The sequence below is a fragment of the Dryobates pubescens genome, chromosome 2 (genome assembly GCF_014839835.1).
Source record: "Dryobates pubescens isolate bDryPub1 chromosome 2, bDryPub1.pri, whole genome shotgun sequence".
Taxonomy (NCBI): Eukaryota; Metazoa; Chordata; class Aves; order Piciformes; family Picidae; genus Dryobates; species Dryobates pubescens.
Genome location: NC_071613.1, coordinates 7,022,808 through 7,043,267, shown reverse-complemented (window position 1 = coordinate 7,043,267; position 20,460 = coordinate 7,022,808). Strand labels below are relative to the sequence as shown.

The window sequence follows — 20,460 nt, the reverse complement described above, 5'->3', positions numbered from 1 at the left end:
ACTGAAATGAGTAATTCCTGTACATAAAGTCTGTACATTTCCATTCCAGACCCATAGAATTACTTCACTGCTGTATGATTGCTATGGAAATACAGAATCATGGACTGGGGTGGGTTGGAAGAGGCCTTAAAGGTCATCTAGTTCCACCCCTCCTGCCATGGGCAGGGACACCTTCCACTAGCCCAGGTTGCTCAACATCCTCATCTGACATGGCCCTGAACAATTCCAGGGAGGGGGCATCCACAACCTCCCTGGACAACCTGTTCCAGTGTCTCACCACCCTCACTCTAAAGAATTTCTCCCTAATATCCAGTCTAAATCTCCCCTCTAACATGTTTAAACAGATCAGGTTGCTCTGGGCCCCATCAAGTTGCATTTTGAATGTCTCCAGGCGTGGGGCTCCACCACCTCTCTGGGCTACCAGCAAGGGATGAGGGAAGCAAACTTCTTAGGTATGTCTCTATCATCCCAGAAAGCCTCATCTCCAAATCAGGTCTGGCTTCCCTCACTGTAAAGAATTTCTTCCTAATCTCCAGTCTCAATCTCCCCTCCTCCAGCTAGAAGCCATTGCCCCTCATCCTGTCACAGCAAGCCCTATATATAGGGAAGGAAGAGCAGAACTCTGCAATGCTATCATTCCCCACCTGTCTCAATATGCATTTGCTCTGGGGCAGAAGGTCGCTGACCCAGGCCCAGTTGTCCAGTTTGAGCAAAAAAAGAAAGTCCCTTTTGGTATTCCCTCCTTCCCTTGCCCAAATGTATTTTGGACTTTGATTATTACTTTCATATTCTCTTCTCATTTCACTCATTCTCCTCTCCCCCTGCTCCCCAGCATAACGATTCATTTTGCTGAAAGAAGAAATAAATCATTTCCACACTAGGAAAAAGCAGAAACTGCTGTAAGCAGAGGACAAAATTTATGACATCATGCACGAGTCCCAAATCATAGAATAGAATCATAGAATCAATAAGGTTGGAAAAGACCTCAAGGATCATCAAGTCCAACCTGTCACCCAACACCTCATGACTACTAAACTATGGCACCAAGTGCCACATCCAGTCCCCTCTTGAACACCTCCAGGGATGGGGACTCCACCACCTCCCTGGGCAGCACATTCCAATAGCCAACAGCTCTCTCTGGGAAGAACTTTCTCCTCACCTCCAGCCTAAACCTCCCCTGGCGCAGCTTGAGACTGTGTCCTCTTGTTCTGGTGCTGCTTGCCTGGGAGAAGAGACCACCCCCCACCTGGCTACAACCTCCCTTCAGGTAGTTGTAGAGAGCAGTAAGGTCTTCCCTGAGCCTCCTCTTCTCCAGGCTAAACAACCCCAACTCCCTCAGTCTCTCCTCACAGGGCTGTGCTCAAGGCCTCTCCCCAGCCTCGTTGCCCTTCTCTGGACATGTTCAAGTGTCTCAATGTCCTTCTTAAACTGAGGGGCCCAGAACTGCTCATGCCAGGGAGGATGAAATTAGCTAATTTTTACTGTCCCTTCCAACACAACCCATTCTATCAATCTAAATACAAAATGTTAAAATAAATAAAAATAAAAGAAAATAAAACTTAAATAAATAAAAAACATAAAAATAATAATAATAAAATGTAAATCAATATAAAAAATTAAAAATTAAAGGAATGATAAAATAGAAATTAAAAAAACCAGATCAAAACTGAAAAGTATGTTTTTAAAAATTATTAACTAAAAATAAAAAGTAAAAATAGTAAAAAGAAAATTAAATTAAAAATAAAAAACAACATTAAAAAATAAAAATTAAGAATAACAAAATATCAAAAATAAAACTCAAAATAAATTAAAAATAAAATGTAACTTTCAAAATGACCATAAATGAAAGGTGAAAATTTAAAAAATTAGCAAAAATAAAAATAAAACCAGATTAAAAATAAAAAAAACACATTTTTTTAACAGTAAAAATAAAAATTAAGAATAAAAATAATAAAAATTTTAAAAATTAAAGCAAAAAGAAAAAGTAACTTTTTAAGTGATTATAAAGGTACAAATTAAAAATCAGCAAAGTTAAAAAGAAAACCAGATTAAAAATAAAAAATAACATTTAAAAAAATGAAAGCTAAAGATTAAGAATAAAAAAATAATAACAATAAAAAATTAGAATAGAATAGAATAGAATGGAATAGAATAGAATAGAATAGAATGGACCAGGTTGGAAGAGACCTTCAAGATCACCGAGTCCAACCTATCAACCAATCCAACACCACTAATCAATTAAACCATGGCACCAAGCTCCCCATCAAGTCTCCTCCTGAACACCTCCAGGGATGGTGACTCCACCACCTCCCCGGGCAGCCCATTCCAATGGGCAATCACTCCCTCTGTATAGAACTTCTTCCTAACTTCCAGCCTAAACCTCCCCTGGTGCAGCCTGGGACTGTGTCCTCTTGTTCTGGTGCTGGCTGCTCGGGAGAAGAGACCAACCCCTACCTGGCTACAACCTCCCTTCAGGGAGTTGTAGACAGCAAGAAGGTCTCCCCTGAGCCTCCTCTTCTCCAGGCTAAGCAGCCCCAGCTCCCTCAGCCTCTCCTCACAGGGCTTGTGTTCCAAACCCCTCACCAACTTTGTTGCCCTTCTCTGGACCCCTTCCAGCAGCTCAACATCTTTCCTAAACTGAGGGGCCCAGAACTGGACACAGGACTCAAGGTTTGGCCTAACCAGTGCAGCATACAGGGGGAGAATGACCTCCCTGCTCCTGCTGGCCACACTGTTCCTGATGCAGGCCAGGATGCCATTGGCCCTCTTAGCTGCCTGGGCACACTGTTCAGCCTACCATCGACCAGCACCCCCAGGTCCCTCTCTGCCTGGCTGCTCTCCAGCCACTCTGACCCACATACAAATTTTACAATACCAAAAATAAAGCCAGATGTAAAATAAAAAACAACATTTAGAAAAATTAAAGCTAAAAATCGAGAATTCAAAAAAAAAAAAAAGCTAAAAATAAGAAATAAAAGCAAATTGCAAATAAAAATCAATATTTTTAAAATAGAAAGTAGAAATGTGAAGAAAAATAATAAGAAGTAAACAAATAAAAATAAAGATGAAACCTGACATAAATACAAATTAAAGGTTAAAGATTACAAATACAAATACAAATGAAACAAAGAAGCAAACAAAATACCACACACCCCCCAAAAATGAAACCAAGTAAGATTCTTGTTGGGAAAGGAGGTTTTAAACATGCTTGTTTGCTTTATATTTATAAAATTCCCTTTACTTTGCCTTTGAAATGACATAGAAAACAGGGAGCCATTCTAAACAGACAATAATGGAAGCATTTACATTGCAAAGAAGCTCAGAACTGCACCACTTCTCTCTCAGTGATTCCCTTTCATCTGATTTCGCTTTGCATCTACTTACACTCAAGGCAGCTGGTCCTGGAGGTCCTGAATCTCCCTGGGTCAAAGAGAGAGTAAAGAAGTCAGGAAGCTCTTGAGTGACACACATTTAACCTCAGGGCATTTTAGAGTATATGCAGAAGACAATTCAGTGTGGCCATCACACCGTGCTGTGCTGAGGGAAAGATGTGAGGGAAGCAACACCCATTAAGGGCACAGAGGTCACCACAGGTTAGATGGAAAAAGAGAGGGGGAAAAACGGGAGGGGAAGGCAAATCTCTGCATAAATGAATCCCAGCTTAAAAAAAAAAGCAGAAATCCTCCCAAATCTATTTGCATCTGTTAAAGGCACAAGCTGCAGCTTGTGTGCACAAGGTGGCCGCTGAAGCCAGTGTGACAGCTCACATATGTAAGGACATCTGACTGCCTCAGATCCTCACAGAATTAGGTGCTTGTGGTAGGAATCTTGCTGGTGAGAGCTGGAGGCTCAGTTTGTGGGAGCAAGTCACAGCAGCCAGGAATTCTCCATTTGAGGCTCCTGCTCTAGTATTCTTTTCCAGCTTTGCTGTGATCAGGAGGACCTGGTGTCCCATGTTTAGGCTCTGTCTGGGTTCATATTCAAGCCTTGAGCTACACAAGTGGCAGCAGTGGGTGCCTGTCACACTTAGTTAAGTCAATGTGTTCAGTACTGAAGGGATGTGCACACACATGGACAGACAACTTGAAAGATTAAACAGACATACCTTCTCTCCTTTAGGGCCAGCCATACCAGGAATGCCAGGGTCACCTCTTTGGCCCTAAACAAAGAAGAAAAAAAGTATATTTGTTGGATCCAGAGGATGATCCAGAGGATCCAGAGGAGGCCATGAAGATGATCAGAGGGCTGGACAACCTCCTCTATGGGGACGGGCTGGGAGAGTTGGAGCTGTTCAGCCTGGAGTACAGAAGGCTCCAGGGAGACCTTAGAGCAGATTTCCAGTACCTGAAGGGAGACTACAAGAAAGATGGGGAGGGACTTTGTGCAAGGGCTTGGAGTGACAGGATGAGAGGGAATGGAATGAAGAATGAAGAAGGGAGATTTAGGCTGGAGATTAGGAAGAAATTCTTTAGAGTGAGGGTGGTGAGACACTGGAACAGGCTGCCCAGGGAGGCTGTGGATGTGGAGGTGTTTGTGACCAGGTTGGATAAGGCCTTGTGGAAGGTGTCCTTGCTCATGGACAAGGGCTTGGAACTAGATGATCTTTAAGTTCCCTTCCAACTCAAACCATTCTATGATACAGTTCCACAATATTGTCTTCTGTGGGAAGCACTGGACAAAACCCTGCAGTGCTACGAATTGTGACTGAACCATGACGAGATACTCCACAAACAGGACTAAACCATAAGGAAGATGGTCCACAAGCAGGACTGAATCATGGTGAGATACTGCACAAGCCATCATATTGGATGTTAGGAAGAAGTTCTTCCCCATGAGGGTGGTGAGACACTGGCACAGGTTGCCCAGGGAGGTGGTGGAAGCCTCATCCTTGGAGGTTTTGAAGGCCAGGCTGGATATGGCTCTGGGCAACCCGCTGTAGTGTGAGGTATCCCTGCCCATGGCAGGGGAGTTGTAAGTAGATGAACCTTGAGGTCCTTTCCAACCCTAACAGTTCCATGATTCTGTGATGAGTACTCCACAAGGAGGACTGAACCATGGTGAGATACTCCACAAGCAGGCCACCATCCTTATTATTATGATGGAAGTTAAATAGGTTGAGGACAGAAAAGATTCACCTACATCTGAATTTGGGTTTACTGGTTCACTAACCCCAGTTCTTCCCAGCTCCCCCACCCCGGCCCCCCCCTTTTTTTTTTTTGGCCCTTGCAAACTCTCCTCCTCAGTTTGCAGGAATTGGAAAGATGGAGACAACTGGCAAGCAAATGCTAAGTAACATCTGTGCCTTGGTGGGGACAGAAAGATGAAATCAGTGCTCTAAATACTGCATATTTGTGCAACTTCACTTCCTGCTACAATGACATTAATTCACCATCTGGAAGGAGCATCATTTACAACTATATGAGCATTTAAGTGCCCACTTTGGATTCAATTTGTGGTGGTTGTAAACCCCCTCCCCCCCGATTTAGCTCTGATTTGTCCTTTATTAAGCTTGCCAAATATGTATTAGTTAAACCAGAAGGAGTTTTTGCTGTTTGAACTTTAAAACTGTAATAGGCAGATGGAGTCAGAAACCAAGCCAAAAAACTTGCTTGCTTTTTACAGATTATTTACTATTACCTCCAGCTATTACATGTTATTTTTTCACCTCCTTCTGAAAGACTTCATAAACCACAACCACTCCATGTTCCCCTGCTAATGTTGGATGTAAGGAGGAAGCTCTTCCCAATGAGGCTGTGCACCAAAGACCTGTAGTGATAGGGCCAGGGGCAATAGTGTGGAATGGATTGGAATGGAATGGAATGGAATGGAATGGAATGGAATGGAATGGAATGGAATAGAATTAACCAGGTTGGAAAAGACCTTTGAGATCATCGAGTCCAACCTATCACCCAACACCATCTAATCAACTAAACCATGGCACCAAGCACCCCATCCAGTCTCTTCCTAAACACCTCCAGGGATGGGGACTCCACCACCTCCCTGGGCAGCACATTCCAATGGCCAATCTCTCTTTCTGGGAAGAATTTCTTCCTCACCTCCAGCCTAAACCTCCCCTGGTGCAGCTTGAGACTGTGTCCTCTTGTTCTGATGGTGGTTGCCTAGGAGAAGAGACCAAACCCCACCTGGCTACAACCTCCCTTCAGGCAGTTGTAGACAACAAGAAGGTCTCCCCTGAGCCTCCTCTTCTCCAGATTAAGCAACCCCAGCTCCCTCAGCCTCTCCTCATAAAGCTGTGCTCAAGGCCTCTCCCCAGCTTTGTTGCCCTTCTCTGGACACCTTCCAGCAACTCAACATCTTTCCTAAACTGAGGGGCCTAGAACTGGACACAGGACTATTGGTGTGGCCTAACCAGTGCTGAGTATAGGGGCAGAATGACCTCCTGCTGGCCACACTATTCCTGATACAGGCCAGTGGCTCCAAACTAGAGAAGAGGAGATTGAGATTTGCTGTTAGGAACAAGTTCTGCACCATGAGGTTGGTGGAACACTGCAACAGGTTGCCCAGGGAGGTAATTGGGGTCTCATCCCTGGAGATACTGAAGGTGAGGCTCAACAGGGCAACCTGATCTGGTTGAGAATGTCCCTGCTGACTGCAGAGGTGGTTGGACTGGATGAGCTTTGGAGGTCCCTTCCAACCCAAACCATTCTAGGATTCTATGATCATCCCTCTCCTTCATTCTGGTCTTCAGCCACCACTGCAGACAGCTGGTTGGTAAATTGGTGGTGGTGTTTAAAATCTCTCCCCACACTGAGCTTGTGTTTTGGCTGTGACCATAAACCATGAGGGAACCCTCTTGGTCCTCATCTACACCCTTGAGTCTTTTGTTCTATCTTCTCTTCCCTACCTCACTGGAGGTGGCTAGGAGCAAGCCAGTGATTGGCTGTGTGGTACTTTGCTGCTGGCTGGGTGGCTTTAAAGCATGAGACCAGCAAAAAGGAGAGAAGAGGAACAGAACATGCCCTGTGAGGAGAGGCTGAGAGCCCTGGGGTTGGTTAGTCTGGAGAAGAGAAGACTGAGAGGGGATTTGATAAATGTTTATAAACATCTGAGGCCTGAGGGTCTAGAGGGAAGGGACAGGCTCTGCTCACTTGCTCCCTGGGATAGGACAAGGGGCAATGGATATAAACTACAGCACAGGAGGTTCCACCTCAACATGAGGAGGAAATTCTTCACTGTGCAGGTCACAGAGCCCTGGAACAAGCTGCCCAGAGAGATTGTGGAATCTCCTGCTCTGGAGACTTTCCAGCCCTGTCTGGATGTGTTCCTGCATGACCTGTGCTACATTCTATGGTCCTGCTCTGGCAGGGGGCTTTGACTCAATGATCTCCAGAGGCCCCTTCCAACCTCAAACATGTTGTGAACAGAGGATTCACAGCTTGCTACTTGTGCTGAAAAATCACATCCCATATGCCTGCAGTGTCTGAGGAACTACACTATGAAGGAAACCTGTCCCCTAGGGTATCATCTAACCTGCCCATCAAACAACAGCAATGACTTAAACCTTGTAGACAACTCTGTGAGCACTTCCAAATAACCTAAAGGGCTTGTATGACAAGGGAAGAGTGTGTTGGTGCCTGCACAGGATGAAGAAAGCACTGTGTAGTTTAAAGGAGTCTGCTCCTGGAAATCAGCTTTTCTTGCAGACTCGTCTGTTGCTTTTAACCTTGACACTGGGATGTTCAGCTGGGCTTAAAAGACACACAGGGGATTTGTAAGGGTTTAATGAGCAGATACCTCTCTATCTGAGAGTGACTAGCTGCCAGTCCTGGTGATAAAAGCCTCTGCAGCTCATAAAGGGAGACCTGAATGACAGGCCAGGGAAGTTTGAGCAAGACTTTCAGCAGTAGACTGACAATGAGCTGATGTGGGAGCAAACACAGAAGCCTAAACAAATCTAGGGTAAGAAACCTACTGGGAAACTTTTACATGGCTGCCAGTTTGTAAGGCTTACAGAACAGTAGGGCTTGGGTGGGACCTCTGGAGATCATCCAGTCCAAAAATTTCCTCCTAAAGCAGTGTCACCTAGAGCAGGTTGCACAGGAAAGCATCCAGGCCAGTTTTGAAAGTCTACAGGGAAGGAGACTCCACAACCTCTCTGGGCAGCCTGTGCCAGGGCTTTGGCACCCTCAAAGCCAAGAAGTTTTTCTTCCAGTTCAAGTGAAGCCTCCTGCGTTCTTGTTTGCTCCCACTGCCCCTTATCCTGTCACTGGCCACCACTGGAAAGAGTCCAGTCCCACCCCCCTTTAGATATCATCATCTTTGTGGCCCTCCATTGGACTCTTTCAACTGGACTGAGGGATTTTCCTCTGGACTGGAGACCAGAGGGACAAAAGCCATGGAGAGGCAGGGTTCTGCTTAACAGCTTGTTAAAGAGAGGCTACTGAGATGAAGAGACAGCTGTACAGCACACCACAAACCTCCCCAGGCAGAAGGCAAGGCCCACAGCCTTTTCCCAGCTGCCACCAATTACTGCCTTATCCACAGCTGGGGAGAAGCATCTGAGAACCTCATTAACCTCTCGCCCTGAGACAAAATGTTTGCCATCATAAAATTTGATCAGAGAAGTCTGAAAAGAAAGGAAAAAGGAGTTCCCAAATAACTGAATTGTTAGTTTGGCATCAAATTATCAATAAGAAAACTCTAGAGCTGAGGAACGTTGGGAAAATTCAGAGTTCCATCCAAGGAAAACATCATTCTTGTGCCCTAAGGCTTTGCTTGATGAATTCTGACCTAAGAGGCCCTGGCAAGTTCACAGAGGCCTGAGAAAGCTGTGCCATGCACTTTCTCCAACAGCAGCCTGAAAAACTAAGTTAAAACAGCAGCTTCCGAGTCACAGGTTCAGTGTGGTTCAGGTCAGTAGGAGGTAGAAGGGACCTCTGAAGACCTTCTTGTCCAACCCCCCTGCTAGAACAGCTTCACCCAGAGTAAATCACACATGGTCCCCTGGAGATGCTGGAAATTCAGTAGAGGGCTGTTTGCTGTCTTTGGATAATACAGAATGGAATGGAATGGAATGGAATGGAATGGAATGGAATGGAATGGAATGGAATGGACTAGACTAGACTAGACTAGAATTGAATTGAATTGAATTGAATTGAATTAACCAGGTTAGAAGAGACCTTGGGAGGTGGTTGAGTCACCATCCCTGGAAGTGTTCAAGAGGGGATTGGATGTGGCACTTGGTGCCATGGCTTAGTGATGAGGTCTGTGGTGACAGGTTGGACTTGATGATCTTTGAGGTCTCTTCCAACCTTGGTGATTCTGTGATCCTGTGAAGAGACCAACACTGTGCTTGCTCCAACCTCCTTTCAGGTAGTTGTAGAGAGCAACAAGGTCTCCCCTCAGGAGCTCTTACTCCACAGATAACTTAAAAGATCTTTGTATTGAAAAATTGTCCTTATTCTATATGGGATAGGAGTGGAATGGGGAAGAAACTGCATTCATCAGGATTTCCTTCAGACACCACTGTGTCTGTGAAGCTCCACTTGCTAGAGTGATACAAGTAACAGCATTGCTAATGTTAGGTTAAAACAAGAGAGGGGGGAAAAAAGGTTAAATAAGCTAAAATAGTCTCAAGGTATAAACCAGAGATACTACTGAATCTGGCTGCTCCTCTTATGCAGGGCAGTACCTGCTCACAGATGGAACAAAAGCACATAGCACAGGAGGACAACATTAGAATGCATTAAGCTATTTATGGACTGCAGCAGTAAATATATTAAGTTATTTATAACTGCTCCTTAAGAAGCTGCTAACAATGGTAACCACACAACTGGTATTTATAGTAAGTATTCATGTTGTCAGATGGATATTGAATAATGTCCCAGGCTGGGACATGGCATTGTAGAGCTTGGCTCATATTCCTGGAGTGATAAACAGGGAGATGTGTACAGCAGTTAAATATATTCCCAGTTCCTGCATCCAGACCTGGTTGTCAATGAGATTATCTGACCCAGGCAGCACAACCATACAATCACAGAATGCATCAAGTTGGAAGGGACCTTCAAAGGTCATCTTGTGCAGCCACCCTGCACTGAGTCATTCATAGATTCATAGAATGGTTTGGGTTGGAAGGGACCTTAAAGATCATCCAGTTCCAGCCCCCCTGCCATAGACAGGGACACCTTCCACTACCCGAGGCTGCTCAGGACCTCATCCAACCTGGCCTCGAACACCTCCAGGGAGAGGGCATCCACAACCTCTCTGGACAACCTGTTCCAGTGTCTCACCACCCTCATGGGGAAGAATTTCTTTCTAATTTCCAGTCTCAGACTCCCCTCTAACATGCTTAAATAGATCAGGTTGTTCAGGGCCCCATCAAGTTGCATTTTGAATGATTCAGGCATGGAGCCTCCACCACCTCTCTGGGCTAAGCAAGGGATGAGGAAGCAAACTTCTTAGATATGCCTCTATCATCCCAGAAAGCCTCATCTCCAAATCAGGTCTGGCTTCCCTCACTGTAAAGAAGTTCTTCCTAATCTCCAGTCTCAATCATCCCTCTTCCAGCTCAAAGCCATCGCCCCTTGTCCTATCCCAACAAGCCTTCCAAATCAGGTCTGGCTTCCCCTCCGTCCTGCTGCTTTGTTCTAGCCAGAACCTTTTGTACAGCTAATTCCACACAAGCAGTACCAGCCAGCAAAGCTGTTCTGTGAGCAGCTACTTTCCTGATTTTGACCAGCATCCACTGTGACATTGTTCTGCCATTTGTGCAGGACAAAGTGCTCCGTCATCATTTTCAACTCCTTCGCTTGGGACTGCAGAAACCCTCAGTCCACCAGGCAGAGACAACAGCTGCCAGCAGCTGCCAGCAGCAGCAGCAGCAGCAGCAGCTTTAAGTGTTTTCAGGCTTGCTTTCTGCAGCCCTGCAGATGACAGCCACGGCAGCAGATGAACTTCATCATTTCAGAACTATCAGATGGTGCATTTCCGTACGTGGCATGGGCGGGAGAGACACTGATAGCAAGCAAGAGTCACTGATACATGGCCTTTACATTTAAACTCCATGATTGGCATCTCCAGGCACAGGGATAACTGAATGCAAAGCATTTTGCAGGAGGGCTGCTAACAAGGAATTACATAGGGAGGGGAGCGGGGGGTTAAATAACATCGTGGTGCAACTTTACTTCCAAGACGTTTTCATGGCAGCTCCTAGGAGGAGACCCCTACCATTTCTTGAACACATTGCAACAGTTCAGCAAAGATTCCCAAAGAGAAAGGTTCAATCTTCCTTTCACAGTGTCACTATGTCAGATATGTTCTAGAGTTCACCAGATACTTGGTATACCTTACTCTTCCTAAAAGCTTTCTGGAACAGGATCCCATGCAGTAAAGGAGATCGTGTAAGACCAACACAGAAATGTCCCCAGGGCTATGGAAAGAAGCACAGATGTGTTTTTTCCATGCTGTCAGCATTTATGTATGCATGGCAGGAGGATACAGTTCACCTTTACAGACAGGCAGGCTACAAGAGGATACCTCTTGGAATCAGTGCACAGTGTATGTGCATTTCTCAGGAAAGGGCCCTCCCCAGAAGAAGGGTTGGAGGGCTGGGCAGGAGCACGCCACACCCTCCCCTAAACACCCTGCAAAGCAGCCCCTGCTCCCTGGGTGCAACACAGGGACAAGTCTCACCACCCTCATGGGGAAGAACTTCCTAACATCTAATCTGTATCTCCCCTCCTCTAGCTTGGATCCATCCCCCCAAGTCATATCACTCCCTGGCAACCTAAAAAGTCCCTCCCCAGCTTTCTTGTAGCCTACTTCAGATCCTGGAAGGACACAATTAGGTCTCCTCAGAGCCTTCTCTTCTCCAGGCTTAACAACCCCAACTCCTTCAATCTGTCCTCATAGCAGAGCAGCTCCAGCCCTCTGCTCATCCTCATGGTCCTTCTCTGGACGCCTTCCAGTACCTCCAGATCCTTCCTGTACCAGGGGCTCCAGAACAGGACCCAGTGCTCCAGGTGGGGTCTCACCAGAGCAAAGCAGAGGGAGAAAATCACCTCCCTCGACCTGCTGGCTATGCTTCTCTTGCTGCAGCCCAGGAGGAAAGGGCTGAATAGGAAGAGGGAGAGAAAGTAAACTGATGGCTGGATTTGTTGTTATTCTTGTTGTGGTAATAAACTAATAAAATCAATAATAGTGAAAGTAAAAATTATAATGATAGTAATGATAAATGATGATAGGTATTTAAATTCCAGACACTCAATTTAAATTCCAAACCCACCATTTAAATTCCAAACCCACAACTTCAACTCCAGCCCCTCAACTTAAATTTGTAAGCCACAATTTTAATTCCAGACCCACAATTTAAATTCCAAACCTTGAAATTGGACTTGGTGATCCTGGAGGCCTTTTCCAACCCAAAAGACTCTCTGATCCTGTATGGTGAATGTGAACTCTCCAGGTACACACATTTCTCCATCCACCACCACTCTCCTTCCATGCATTCTGAATTGCATTGCTTAACCATTCCCCCAGAAGTTTGTAACCTGAGTGATTAGCATTCAGCTTACCTCTCTTCCAGGAGTGCCTTCTGGTCCTGGTTCTCCTTTCTCTCCTTTTTCTCCCTAAAAGAATGAACACTGATTTTATTAGATATCACAGTATCACAGTATAACTAAGGTTGGAAGAGACCCCAAGGACCATTGAGTCCAACCTGTCACCACAGACCTCATGACTAGACCATGGCACCAAGTGCCATGTCCAATCCCCTCTTGAACACCTCCAGGGACGGGGACTCCACCACCTCCCTGGGCAGCACATTCCAATGGCCAACGACTCGCTCGGTGAAGAACTTTCTCCTCACTTCGAGTCTAAACCTCCCCTGGCACAGCTTGAGACTGTGTCCCCTTGTTCTGGTGCTGGTTGCCTGGGAGAAGAGACCAACCCCTTCCTGGCTACAACCACCTTTCAGGTAGTTGTAGAGGACAATGAGGTCACCCCTGAGCCTCCTCTTCTCCAGGCTAAGCAACCCCAGCTCCCTCAGCCTCTCCTCATAGGGCTTGTGCTCAAGGCCTCTCCCTGGCCTTGTTGCCCTTCTCTGGACACATTCAAGTGTCTCGATGTCCTTCTTACCCCACGACACCTTTTAACAGGAAAGGATAGTTGAAGAGAAGGCTCCGAGGTGACCTAACTGTGGCCTTCCAGTATCTGAAGGGGGCTACAAGAAGGCTGGGGAGGGACTTGTGTGGCCGTTTGACGCTGTGCCTTTAAGACACACTTCTTAAAGGCACAGCGTCAAACGGCCACACTTGTCAGGATCTCAGGTAGTGTTAGGACTAGGGGGAATGGAACGAAGCTGGAGGTGGGGAGATTCAGGCTGGACATGAGGAGGAAGTTCTTCCCCATGGGAGTGGTGAAGCCCTGGAGTGGGTTGTCCAGGGAGGTGGTCGAGGCCCCATCCCTGGAGGTGTTTAAGCCCAGGCTGGATGAGGCTGTGGCCAGCCTGCTCTAGTGTGAGGTGTCCCTGCCCATGGCAGGGGGGTTGGAACTAGCTGATCCTTGTGGTCCCTTCCAACCCTGACTGATACTAGGATACTAAGATCCTGGTTTGCTCTGCAGACACATTGCTGGCTGCAAAAGCAAGCCCGTTTCTTCCATTCCAACAGAAATTCTTTCTAATTAAATGCCTCTGAAAGACATCTGAGAGCTGCAGTCCTCCATACTCACCACAGGAAAAAATATTCTTGGTTCTCACAGTGCTCCAAGAATATGGTGGTGGAACAGGAATGTGCACTGGGGACCAGTTTTTCCTTGTGAAAAATCTTACCACTGAGAGAAGAATCACAGAATTGTCAGGGTTGGAAGGGACCTCAAGGAGCAGCCAGTTCCAAACCCCCTGCCATGGCCAGGGACACCTCACACTACAGCAGGTTGCTCACAGCCACATCCAGCCTGGCCTCAAAAACCTCCAGGGATGAGGCTTCCACCACCTTCCTGGGCAACCTGTGCCAGTGTCTCACCACCCTCATGGGGAACAACTTCTTCCCTACATTCAATCTGCATCTACCCATTTCTACTTTTGTTCCATCCCCCCCAGTCCTATCACTCCCTGACACCCTAAAAACTCCCTCCCCAGCTTTCCTGTAGCCCCCTTCAGATACCGCAAGGCCGCAATGAAGTCCCCTTGGAGCCTTCTCTTCTCCAGACTGAACAACCCCAACTCCCTCAGTCTGTCCTCATAGCAGAGCAGCTCCAGCCCTCTGCTCATCCTCGTGGCCCTTCTCTGGACACCTTCCAGCACCTCCAGATCCTTCTTGTACTGGGGACTCCAAATTGCTTTCATTCTGGGCCTGCTGTTTAAGGAACAATTCTTGGTTTCAGTGTCTGATAGCAGAGCTGCCCTCAACATTTGTATTCGTCTGACTCAGCCTATGGTTCACTGAGTGCATTGGAGACATGGAAATGATTTCTGGTCTGAAAACTTTCTCACAAGTGTGACTCTGAGGAACATTATGGGTCAAAAGGAACAAAATGGTGGGAAAGAGCCTTCAGACGCTGACTCTACAGGGTGGTTCCTTGGGTTTGCTCATAAAACACCAACTGCAAATCACAATGTTCTGTGTGGGACACAGGAAAGGAGTTTTTAATTGCTTATCTCTAACTACCATGCTGTTCTACTTCACACACATGGCATCCAAGTGAACAAAATACACCTGCTTGGCAACCATGGAATCATTTCAGTTGGAAAAGACCTGGAAGATCATCACTTCCAAATATTATCTCACTCTACCAATTCTGGTTCTAAACCCTGTCCCTCGGTACCACATTTTCTGCCTCTTGGAGGCAATTCCAGGGATGGAAGGATTTTACCACCTTCATGAAGGAGCTGTTCCAGTCTCTGAGAACCCTTTCAGCCAAGAAGTTTCTTCTAATCTCCAGCCTAAACCTCTCCTTTGGTGCAATTTGAGGCCATTCCCTCTCCTCTTATCCTTTGTTACTAAGGAGAAGTGACCAACCCCTACCTGGCTCCAGCCTCCTTTCAGGGAGCTGTAGAGAGCAATGAAGTCTCCCCTCAGCCTCCTCTTCTCCACACTAAACATCCCCAGGTCCTTCAGCTGCTCCTCACCAGCCCTGCTCTCCAGATCCCTCCCCAGCTCTCTTGCCCTTCTCTGGACCTGCTCCAGCCCCTCATTGTCTTTCATGTAGTGTGGGCCCCAAAACTGCAGTCATTACTCACCAGTACTAGGTATCACAAGCATAATGTAAGGAAGGAGGTCTTTCAGAACCAGCAAGAACAAACACCTCTATAATTGCATCTCTGTCATTAGACTGAACTTAAAAATCACAAAAGTAACTGAATTCTGATAAAAGCACAGGGACTCTCAAGTCCAAGCTCTTCACATTAATCATAGACACCAAACAGCCCTCTACTGAATTTCCATCATCTCCAGGGGACTACATTTGTCTGAGCAGAACTTATTTATCAGGTCAGCATCATCCTCATAATTTTGTTAGGTAAATGCTATTGAACTGAGATCCTTCAGCTAATTCCATTTGTGACACATCCTTGGTTCAGAGCTATTCATCCTGTGGCGATGACAGAGGGCATTGCATCTAATAATTGGGTTTGCAAAATGAGTTTGTATGAGCTTGCACAAACAACTGAAGCCTGTTAACAAAGCAGCAGCAGCAAACTGTGATTTTAATCATCCCATGCAGATGATGGCTTCACAGGATCACAGAATGCTGGGGGTTGGAAGAGACCTCTAGAGATCATCTTGTCCAAACTCCCCACCCCAGCCACCATGAGAGCAGATTCACCTAGAGCAGGTTGCAGAGGGTTTTGAAAGCCTCCAGAGAAGGAGACTCCACAACCTCTCTGGGCAACCTGCTCCAGGGCTCTACCACCTTCAAAGCAGATTTTCCTTTATCACAGAACTTTAGGAGTTGGAAAGGACCTCAAAATATCATCCGGTCACAGAAACCATTGAATCAAGCAGGTTGGAAGTGACTGCAGAGATCAAGTCCAACCTATTACCTAATACCTAACACCTCCTGAGAACTAAACTATGGCTCCAAGTGCTCCTTACAGTCTCTTCCTAAACACCTCCAGTGATGGTGACTCCACCACCTCCCTGGGCAGCACATTCCAATGGCCAATCTCTCTTGCTGGGAAGAAATTCTTCCTAACATGCAGCCTAAATCTCCCCTGGCACAGCTTGAGACTGTGTCCTCTTGTTCTGGTGCTGGTTGCCTGGGAGAAGAGACCAACCCCCACCTGGCTACAACCTCCCTTCAGATGTTTGTAAACAACAATGAGGTCTCCCCTGCGCCTCCTCTTCTCCAGGCTGAACAACTCCAGTCCAACCCCCCTGCCAGAGCAGGATCACCTAATCTCCAGCCTAGACCTCCCTGGTGCGACTTGAGGCCATTTCCTCTCATTCTATCACTTGATACTAGGGAAAAGAAACCAACCCCCACCTCACTCCAACCTCCTTTCAGGGAGTTGTAGGGAGCAATGAGGTCTCCCTTCAGCTTTTTCTCCTCCAGACTAAACACTCCCAGTTCCCTCAGCAGCTCTTCATAAGACATGCTTGCCAGGCATTGGAACAGGCTGCCCAGGGAGGTGGTGGAGTCACCATCCCTGGAGCTGTTCAAGAAACCTGGGGCCATGGCACTTCAAGACAGGATTTGTTGGCCATGGTGGTGTGAGGTAGGCAGTTGGACTTGCTGGTCTTTTCCAACCACAACAATTCAATGACTCTATGCTCTCCAATCTGTTTTCTGATTTTTTAATGGGGTAAACATTTGGCCTGCACCGAGTTGGTTGCATGGAATGTGTGTGTCCTGTGTGAAGCCAGAATTCAATCCAAACAGGGGTCCAGTTGGGACAATTTATTCTCCTGAGAGCTGAGCCAAGTCACACAGAGTCACGGAATCACAAAGCTCAAACATCATCAAGTTCCAACTTGTCACCACAGACCTCATGACTACTAAACCATGGCACCAAGTGCCACATTCAATCCCCTCTTGAACACCTCCAGTGATGGTGACTCCACCACCTCCCTGGGCAGCACATTCCAATGGCCAACCACTCTCTCTGTGTAGAATTTCTTCCTAACCTCCAGCTTAAACTTCCCCTGGCACAGCTTGAGACTGTGTCCTCTTGTTTGGGTGCTGCTTGCCTGGGAGAAGAGACCAACCCCCTCCTGTCTACAGCCACCCTTCAGGTAGTTGTAGACAGCAATAAGGTCTCCCCTGAGCCTCCTCTTCTCTAGGCTAAACAATCCCAGCTCCCTCAGCCTCTCCTCGTAGGGCTGTGCTCCTTTCTGCCTTTGTGGAGCACACTGTGCTGCATAATTGACACTTTCAAATCCAGCCAATTTGCAGAACCACCAAAGCCAATCTGCAGTGCAGAGGAGGCTGCTAATAAGCAGCCCTGTGGCTTACCTCATAAATCAACAAAACAAAAAAACAAGAGAGGGGAAAAAAAAGTGCTAATGTCCTTTTATATCTAACACTGCAGCCTGCTTACACTATATTCAGGTGAAACAAAGACTATTTAGTGCAAAAACAGGATGCCAAAGCTGTGGAAGTGCTGTGCCTTGTTTATTAGTTGACTCAAACTAATGCAAATACAACACTGAACTCTTTGTGTTTCTCTGGATCATAGAATCACAGAATTGTCAGGGTTGGAAAGGACCTCAAGGATCATCCAGTTCCAACCCCCCTGCCATGGGCAGGGACACCTCACACTACAGCAGGTTGCTCAGAGCCAAATCCAGCCTGGACTTAAAAACCTGCAGGGATGAGGCTTCCACCACCTGTTCCAGTGTCTCACCACCCTCATGGGGAAGAACTTCCTAACACCCAATTCTGCTTCCAATTACCCCAAGGGAATGGGCTGATGTTCCAGCATCACTGCTGGGAGGAGATCAGTCTGTTGTGTGTGATGGAGGATGCACTGAATTCACAGAAGGCTTTGGGTTGGAAGGGACCCTCGAAGGTCATCTTGTCCAGCCTCCCCGTAAGGACATGCCCAGCTAGACAGGTTGCTCAGGGCCACATCAAGTGTGGCCTTGAGTGTCTCCAGAAATGGGGCCTCACCCACATCCCTGGGCAACCTGTTCCAATATCTCACCACTCTCATTGTGCAGAACTTCCTCCTGATGTCCAACCTAAATTTCCTCTGCTCCAGTTTCAAACCACTGCCCCTCTAGAAGCCCTTCTACACAGTCCCTGCGCAGCCTTCCGGTAGGTCCCCTTCAGATATTGAAATGCAGCTCTAAGGTCTCCCCTGAGCCTTCTTTTCTCCTGGCTGATCAGCCCAAACTCTCTCAGCCTGTCTTCATAGCTCCAGCCCTCTGATCACCTTCATGGCCCTCCTCTGGATCTGCTCCAGCAGGTCCAAGTCCCTCCCATGTTAAGGACTCCAGAGCAGGACACAGTACTCCAGGTGAGGTCTCCCCAGAGCAGTGGGGCAGGATCCCCTCTCTACAACTCCTGCCACACTGCTTTGGATTCAACCCAGGCTGCCACTGGCCTTCAGGGCTGCAAGTGCCCACTGCTGGCTCCTGTCCAGCTTCTCAGCCACCAGCACCCCCAAGGCCTTTCCTGCAGGGCTGCTCTCCACCTCATCATGCCCCAGCCTGGGATGGTACTGAGCAATAACACTCTTCAGTTAGATTATTGATCAGTGACAACACTCTTTAATGTGATTAGAGCCAGGGCTTCATGCATGATCACAGCACCAGCCTTCAACTCACTGGTCCACTTTAAGCCTACCACATTTTCCTTGCATATTTTATCCTCCTTATTATAACAGCAAAGTAATCAACTTGGAAATAAAATCCCTTCTCCTAAAAGGGTAAAGTTTTGTTGGTTTGGGGGTTTGGGGGTTTTTTTTTTAGGTTGTTTTCAGCCTTGCCCTGCTAATGATACTGATGAGGAATTCCTGATATCCTTTGCTCCAAGCTGGAATAGCCTCCAATGCATGCAAGCTGTCGAGTGTCACTAACTTGCTGTGGCTAACTAATGGGTTTTGACCTCTGAAACTCCTCACAGCTCATTAAGATAGTTAGGGATTTGTGCTGCTTTTGAATATTCTGCCTTTTGCTCTTCTGCCTCAGCAGAATGCTCCCCAGCTTCTTGTCAAGTGCACCCAGCTCAGAGTCATGCTGATTGATTTTTTCCTTAAAAGGAACCCAACCAACCAAATAAAACCAAAATGAAACAGCACACACAAAACACACACACAAAAACCTCATGCAACCAAACACAGACCAAACAAACCCCCACACAAAACAAACAAAGCAAATCAACCAAACCCCCAAACACAACCCCAAACCCAACCCTATAGCCCTCTCTGGTTTTACAGAGATCTGGGGTTATGAATGGAGGGGAGGGGAGGGGAGGGGAGGGGAGGGGAGGGAAGTGGAGTGGACTGGAGTGGAGTGGACGGGAAGGGAAGGGAAGGGAAGGGAAGGGAAGGGAAGGGAAGGGAAGGGAAGGGAAGGGAAGGGAAGGGAAGGGAAGGGAAGGGAAGGGAAGGGAAGGGAAGGGAAGGGAAGGGAAGGGAAGGGAGGGGAAGGGAAGGGAGGGGAAGGGAAGGGAAAGGCCCCATACAGTCTCTTCCTAAACACCTCCAGTGATGGTGACTCCACCACCTCCCTGGGCAGCACATTCCAATGGCCAATCTCTCTTTCTGGGAAGAACTTCTTCCTAACATGCAGCCTAAATCTCCCCTGGCACAGCTTGAGACTGTGTCCTCTTGTTCTGGTGCTGGTTGCCTGAGAAAAGAGACCAACCTCCACCTGGCTACAACCTCCCTTCAGGGAGTTGTAGACAGCAAGAAGGTCTCCCCTGAGCCTCCTCTTCTCTAGGCTAGGTAACCCCAGCTTCCTCAGCCTCTCCTTACAGGGTTGTGCTCCAGATCCCTCCCCAGCTTTGTTGCCCTTCTCTGGACACCTTCCAGAATCTCAACATCTTTCCTAAACTGAGGGGCCCAGAACTGGACACAGGACTCAAGGTGTGGCCTAAGCAGTGCTGAGTACAGGGCACAATGACTTCCCTGCTCCTGCTGGCTACACTACCACATCCCAGCAACATTCTTCTTGACTGAGCTGTAACTCTTCTGCAGAGCATGGGAAATGGCAATACCCAGGGTGAATTACCTCAGGGCTGCTGAGACACTAAACTATTTAAAAGGAGTTCAAATCAAGCAAGACTTGTGATGATGTCTTAGTTCAGGCTGAGAGGAACTATGCAAGGAAACAAGAGTCAGGTAAGAAGCCTCCAAACAGGCTGCAATCCTGTGGCACCTAAGACTATCCTAAAGACTAACACATAAGACTGTTATTGTTGACCTCTCCCTGGAGGTGTTCAAGGCCAGGTTGGACAGGGCCTTGAGCAACCAGGTCTGGTGGAAGGTGTCCCTGCCCATGGTGGAGGCATTGGAATTAGATGACCTTTGCAGTCCCTTTCAATGCAAATCATTCT

The 20,460-nt window shown here is 47.1% G+C and overlaps 1 protein-coding gene across 1 annotated transcript in view; it reads right to left on the bottom strand.

Annotated features, from left to right (window-relative positions):
- The window catches only part of COL19A1 (collagen type XIX alpha 1 chain), a 221,109-nt gene that overhangs the window by 102,849 nt on the left and 97,800 nt on the right, over nt 1-20,460 (bottom strand). Inside the window, exons 14-16 of the mRNA XM_054169651.1 lie at nt 12,534-12,587; nt 4,106-4,159; nt 3,385-3,420 (exon numbers count right to left, since the gene is read on the bottom strand). Coding sequence (XP_054025626.1) covers nt 3,385-3,420; nt 4,106-4,159; nt 12,534-12,587 — 144 coding nt within the window. The remainder of the gene's footprint in view (nt 1-3,384; nt 3,421-4,105; nt 4,160-12,533; nt 12,588-20,460) is intronic.